The sequence below is a fragment of the Eublepharis macularius genome, chromosome 12, assembly GCF_028583425.1.
Source record: "Eublepharis macularius isolate TG4126 chromosome 12, MPM_Emac_v1.0, whole genome shotgun sequence".
NCBI lineage: Eukaryota > Metazoa > Chordata > Lepidosauria > Squamata > Eublepharidae > Eublepharis > Eublepharis macularius.
In genome coordinates, this window is record NC_072801.1 from 33,595,277 (window position 1) to 33,602,226 (window position 6,950).

Sequence of the window (6,950 nt, forward strand, 5' to 3'; positions counted from 1 at the left end):
TTTCTGACTTTCTGGGGCTGGAAGAATCTTTCACTCTTCTACTTTATTAAACCAGTATGCAGTTTCTGTAAATTAAGATTCAATTGCATTTGGGGTTCAGCTGTGACAGCTGGGAGGTATAGGATTATATCTTCAGTTTTAAGTAAAAATAGGGGATTGGCCCTTCTGTGCTATTTTCCTGATTTAAATTACACACACCCTGAAGCTGCTGTTTATTCTGCAGGGAAAAACATATTGTTATCAGTCTATTTAGGTAAAGAGCTGGTAGCCAGCTCAAGGTTGACTCAGCCTTCCATCCTTCCGAGGTCAGTAAAATGAGTACCCTGTTTCCTGGGAGTAAAGTGTAGATGACTGGGGAAGGCAATGGCAAACCACCCCATAAAAAGTCTACCAAGAAAACATCGTGATGCAACGGTCCCCCATGGGTCAGTAATGACTTGGTGCTTGCACAGGGGACTACCTTTACCTTTTACCTATCTGTCTATTTTCTTCCAGGGAACAAAGCAGATTTGGGGGGAATGGTTAATTTAAATTTGGGAAAAAGTGGATGGGGAAACAGTTAATCATTTGGGTCATTTCTACCCCACTTTCCTCCCCAATGAGGAGAAAATCCTTCTCATTTCTATTTTATTCCACAAACCCTGTGGGTTTGGTTAGGCTGACTGGCTCAATGTCACCCAGCAAAGTTTCATGGCAGAGTGGGAATTGGAACCTGCGTATACCAGCTCCCAGTCTAACACTGTAACCAACAAGCTGCAAAGCAGCACAAGAGAGTTCAGTCCCAGGGGAAGGTTGGTTCCTTAAAGTTGCTTCAAAATCTCTTCTTTGCCCCTTCGTTACTATGAACTCCAAACTGGTGTTATTCAGGAGCACCTCAAGTTCTTCCAAAGTTTCAAGACTGATGTTAGTGGATTTGAGAACAGCATCACTACCTAGAATGTCCATGCTTTGGCATCTGACCCAATGGTGTTGAACTAGCCCCAAATGTTTACTAGAGGAGCAACCCTGCTTTCAAAGTGCCTTTTCCAAATTAACTTCTGCACAGGATCAAGCCCCTAAAGGAACAAGTTGATTCTGTGGCTGCTCTCCCATCCATGGCAGCTGTTTGGGGTTGAACCTGATGGTGAAAATGGATGTCAGCTGCTCTGGAAGCTCTCTGGCTGCCTAAATTATGAAGCACCCCCACCTGGCTGCTCTTTTTCACTTGGAGTGCTCGCCTCCTCTTAAGAACTCATTCCTAGGGACTGGGAGTTTCTCTCCCACCTCTTTCTGTCTATGTTCTATGGTGGACAAAGTCTCTAGAGTAAGTAGTTCTGGGTTTTTTTTCAAGGGGAAAAGGTGAGGGGGAGTTACTTAGAGATATTGGGCAGGAGGTGTAGGAAAGAGTTAAGCTGAAAACTGTTTTCTTCCTAAAAAAACAAACAAACCTGACAATTTGGTGAGCTGTTACTTTCCCTTCTAGCTAGTTCACAGTTCCCCCCCCCCACCTCCCAGGTGGAAGAGGAAAAGGCCTTTCTGTGGCTGCTTCCACACACGTTGGATAATCCACTTTCAATACTCTTTAGTGAACATTTGAAACTGATTTTCCATGTGTGGAACAAAAAATCCACTTCAAAAGGATTGCGAAAGTGCATTAAAAGTGCATTGTTCAACGTGTGTGGAAATGGCCTTTGTATTCTTCCCTGGATCATCTTAGGGGGGAGGTAAGTTGATGTGAGAATAGGATACGTGCAGAGTGCCTTTACTTGACAGTTAATCTGCAACCCATCACCCTGGCAGTGAGAGAGGAAGGCCTAGGGTCTCAAAGCCTGTGACTTCCAGGCACATCTGAGTTTTAGTCCCTCTCCAGAAACTAAGAATAGAAATGTGGGAAGAGGGCACAGCAGCAGAGAGGCATTTATGCAAAGGGAATGAATAACAGGGAGCCCATCCCCACAAAGGAAGTATATCAGGAGGTGCTCAATAGTCACAGATTAACAGCTTAAAACAAAAGCAAAATGTGACTTTAAGAAGAAAGGGCTGATGTCTAAGGTAATACAAAGGTAAGCTGTTGTCTCTTGTTGAGGACTAGTGTAGCTTATGATGAAGCTACCTTCTGCTGTACAACCATTCCTTAGTTTGGAGATAATATTTCCAGAATGCCAGTCATGTTTGTTGCAGCAAAAATAGACAGGAGTCTGGGGGCACCTTTTAAAGACGAAGAAGACATGGAATACTGAAGAGGGGGAAAATACAAATGGCAGAGTAAAGGGGAAAAGATGTGAATAGAGGAGGGCCTGTGGGGAAAAAGACGGGGATATCTTATTATTGAAAATTAGAAACCGTTCCTAATTGTAGTAGTTCCTTAGTTTTGTTATGCCAGTTACCACAGGTAGGCACCTGGTATCCCTAGTCTTTGTTTATTCCTCAGAAAGTGCTATTGGGGCAGCTTGATGAAATCTGAATTTGGTTTCATACTGGAGTCTCCTTTTGAAGATCTTTTGTTGAAGAAAGTTGTCCCTTGGCTGGCCTTGAAAGTGATTTATCTGCTAGGATGCCTCAGGCCTTTAGAAAAGACACTGAATACCCTTGGAGTCTTTATCTGGGAGTTCCCCTTGGTGCCTGTTGTGGGTTTTCGCTTGTGCTGTGACTAAGAGACTTCTCTGCTGCTTCTCCACAGATGAAACGCCATGTCCTCATGCAATCCTGCAATGACGGGCTTTGACTCCCAGCTGAAATGCAGTGCACCAGTCCCCATACAGGGGAGCCCTTTCTCTGCTCTCCAGTTTCTGCCGCGTTCAAGCCGCTCTTTTCCCTTGCTGAGCCAAGAGGAATTTGTGGACACCTTGGATGGGTAAATGAACAGCACATTCCTGACAATTTCTGTGGTGTAGTCTTTTCTCTTTCTTTTAGAATTGGTGGATATGGATTTGGAAGTACTAAGACTCCAGTAGGGTTACTAGTTCCAGTTCCAGTAACCTTTCTTGGCACAGTAAAAGTGTCGAGATGGCAATGGCAATACAGTACAATTTGCCAATTAGTCAAAATAAATTACAGGTGGTTGTAACTCTAACTGCTAATGAAAATGAAGAGCGACAATAAACCCTCCCCACAGGAACCCAACAATAATCACAGGTATCACAGTAAACCTTTTCACTCCAGCTTCCCCCCCCCTCTCCCTTGCTATCCCCTTTTCCATTTTTTCCCTTTTCTCTCACCCTCAGCACATTAGCGAGAAACTCTGCCCCCTGTTCAGTAATTGCAGGAGATCGGTCTGCTAACAAAAATTCTACACCTCTAGTAGTCGCTACCTTAAGGGTTTGAAAGAGGGCTAATCAACCATGAGTGCAGCTGGATAAACAGCGGGCAGTATAGAAATATATGCTGAATGGAGTCAGGTTCATAGCAGTGACACCTGCAAAATCTTACCTCATGAGGAATACCCTTATATCAGCTGGTGACCGACTGAGGGAAATATATTAAGTCTGGCCAGCATGAAAGCTCTGCGTTGAGAGGGAATTGCTAGAGTTGAAAAATACTGGGCCACGGCATTATGTGAAAAGGAAAGACCTAAAACCCGGGCAGGCAGGGAGAAAGTCCCCTTCTGCTCCAGCATTTATCACCTGCGAATCAATGTACCAAATTCTCATGTGAATTATTCAGAGTATATAAGTTTCACTAGAATTAGCCAGAGAATCTAAATCAATACTCAGAGTATTAATTTTTTCAGATATTGATTGGGACCATTGAGAAACAAACATATTGGCCCTTATAGAAGCAATAAGGCTATTTAAGGGAGGCTGAAATTAAAGATGCAACCAATATTTAATGGTAGCAATCCAAGCGCTGGATTCTATGGTATGTAGGCCCAACTCAGCCCACAGAACACAGTAGCCTACCGAATTGAGGATACCAAGCATGCGGCACAAAAAGATTGTGTTAACTCGTTCGATCTTTTGGTCAAAGCCCTGGATTAGGGTTACTAGCTCCCAGATAGAGCCTGGAATTCTCCCTGGATTGCAGTACATCTCCAGTTCCCCTGGAGGAAATGTTAGCCTTGGAGGGCACGGTTCAAGGTATTGCATCTCCTGCACTCTCTGATCTCCCTAGGCAGAGCCTCAAATCTCCAGGAATTTCTAGATTGCAATCCTGGGCTCCAGTCTGCTTGGATTTTCAGTCCTTTCCCAAGAACAGCCTGCTATGATTATATGGTGGTGAGTCACTTTGTATGTGGCTGGAGGTATCCTGAAAGGACTTTAGCTTCAAGAAATAAGCTCTGGGGATAAGGGCCCTTGATATTCTGACAGTTCTATAACTGTAGCATTGGCTGTGAATAGTAGTTCATTGATCTCACCATCCCAGAATCTTGCCTCCACAGCAGGTAGTTCCCACTGTGTGTGTGTATGTGAGAGATTTTCTGCTTTTGCCGAACAGGAGTCCTGGTCTGCTTGAGAGTGGCATCTCTTCCATGCCTGACTTGCAGCTGGTCAAAAGGATTGTGTCTCAAGTAGAGTTCTACCTCTCAGACGAGAACTTGTCCAAGGATGCTTTTCTCCTGAAACACGTGCAGAAGAACAAGATGGGGTTTGTGAGCATCAAACTCCTGACATCTTTCAAGAAGGTGGGCCATCGTTGCTCTTAACTGCCATTCGCTCTCTTTTGGCTCTTCCTCTGCAGAGGACAGAGTGGTGTTGGCATGGGACCCTGCTGGCCTCATCCAGGTTTCTTGCAGGCCAGACCTTCTGACTTTTGCAGGATAGATGACTGTGCCTTCAGAGTTTTAAGGGTCCTCTCTTTCTGTTGTGTAAGAGAGAGAGAAGGTAGCTTTGCACTGCCTTCTCAGATTGGAAGAGTGGGAGCTTTAAAATAAGCTGTGATTAATGTTTTAAAAATTGTGTTCATAGTAGGGTTGCCAGACTTCAAGTGGTGGCTGGAGATCTCCTGGAATTACAACTGATCTCCAGGTCACATAGATCAATTCCACTGGAGAAAATGGCTGCTTTGGAAGGTGGACACTATGATATTATACCTTGCTGAAGTCCCTCCCCTCCCAAACCCCGCCCCCTCCAAGCTCCACCCCAAATTTAAAGAAATTTCCCAAACTGGAGCTGGCAACCCTAGTTCATAGGTCAAAGTAAGAATTAAAGTCAGGCTAACAGAACTGAGACCATCCTCTGGACTGTAGTGTGCTTATTAGTGCCGTGCCCTATTCACACAGTGCAGAATTGATTTATGAAATTCAAAGCTACAAGAACGCAGCCTTCAAAAAAAGAAGAAAAAGAGGACCTGCAGAGAATTGGCAGTTCTTATTTGGGGTGGTTGGGGTATGCTGTTTTTATTTGGGGCCCTCTTGTGCGGTTGGGCTGAACCCTCATGTATTTTTTTAATGGAGTTATGGCTTAGTTATTTTAATACAAGTTTTATTTTTATTGTAAACCACTAAAGTATTTTTTAAGCGTACACTCTCCTAAATGAGAGGAGATGCACAGGGGGGCACTTTCAGCGCCATGTTTGTGTACGTGCCCAGTTTCAACTTGGTAAAAAATCTTCATATTAATTTTTTTCATGCTTGATGATGCAGGTAGCCATTGGATTCTTGTGGGAGGGGAGATTTCTGGCCACATAGTAAAAAAATCTCTCCTTTTTAACAAAAAAATAATTAGGTGAAATACTTAACCAGAGATTGGCGGGTGACCCTTTATGCGCTGCAGTTCTCAGAGGCGCTGGAAGTCAATGAGGAAGGTACGAAGGTGAGGAGGAGAAATCCCATCCCAGAGTTTCTTGTGAACATCCCTCCAAGCAAGATGCTTCTGGCCTGGAATGTCCTTCCACAGGAACAAGCCATTTCCACTTCACTCCTGTTCCAGACAATCTTTCTCATCAAGATAACTAAGCTGTTCAGCCCCTTTGGTGACATAACCAGCATTCGCATCTTCCGGCCTGGCAAGAAGCTACCTTCTGACTTGAAGAAGTATGTCTCCCGGTATCCTGAACTCTTAACCAAGTGTTGTGCTTTGGTAGAATATGAGAGTTTGGAGAGCGCACGGAAGGCTTTTGAAGAGCTTTGCCACAAGCAGGTGGTCGGTCATGGAGAAGCCATCAAAGTGGTCAGCCTGTCTGGAAGGGGTTCCAAAAAGAAGGGCATGGTCAATCAAGAAGATAGTGAGGAGACAGAAGAAGTGGAGAAGCCTCCTGGGAAGTGGGCTAATGTGCTATCTGAGGGCCTCCAACACGCCCTCGAAGACTCCTCCTTCTACAGCTCTTCAGAGTCAGACAGCACTCCAGTTCTTACGCCGATCCTGCCCCGGAATTTCCTCTCAGCTCCTGTCTGGCCCACTAAAGTCCTCTCCAGTTCTACTAGCCTGGTCCTCAGACCAAACTTCTTCAGCATGCCCTACATAGGCCCCCTCCCACTTCATGAGTCACTGGCTAAGCCACTGTTCTCCTTACCTCTCTCTGCTCCAGAGCTGGGCCATAGTGCTTCTGAATTGCAAAGGCCATCCGACTCCTGCTGGCATAGTGGGATGGGCTCTGGGATCTTGTGGGCCTCGAAGCAGAAAGGTCAGGCCTGCAACCAACCTATCCAAGGAAAGCCACAGCTGCTGAACTCGATGGCTCCGACGAAAAGGATGTTGGGATCACTTGGTGCTCGGCTGGCAGTGATCCGCCTTCCTCATGGGCCAGATGGCACCAAGGGATTCTACAATACCATTGGGAGGGGGAAATTTGTCTTACAACTCTAATTCTTCCATACATTTTGCTTCAATGCAGCATATTTGAAACGGGTTAGCTGGGGTGTGCACCATTCTTGGGGAGACCTAATTTGTTGGACTGGGCATAAAGGGGGTTGTGGTGAAGAGCTGGCTTGCCCAGGGAGAGGCTGCTTGTACCAGATATGACCTAGGTTTCTCTTTAATCTCCTCCACCAGCCTTTTTTTCCAAGGGTCCACTTTCCATACTCTGTTCCCCCC

At 45.3% G+C, this 6,950-nt stretch overlaps 1 protein-coding gene across 1 annotated transcript; it reads left to right on the top strand.

Annotated features, from left to right (window-relative positions):
• The first annotated feature begins 2,669 nt into the window (after positions 1 to 2,669).
• On the top strand, positions 2,670 to 6,722 carry LOC129339091 (la-related protein 6-like). Its single transcript, XM_054993694.1, has 3 exons — positions 2,670 to 2,833; positions 4,390 to 4,600; positions 5,643 to 6,722. Exons 1-3 carry the CDS (start codon positions 2,670 to 2,672, stop codon positions 6,720 to 6,722), a joined length of 1,455 nt encoding a protein of 484 aa, XP_054849669.1.
• Positions 6,723 to 6,950: the final 228 nt, after the last annotated feature.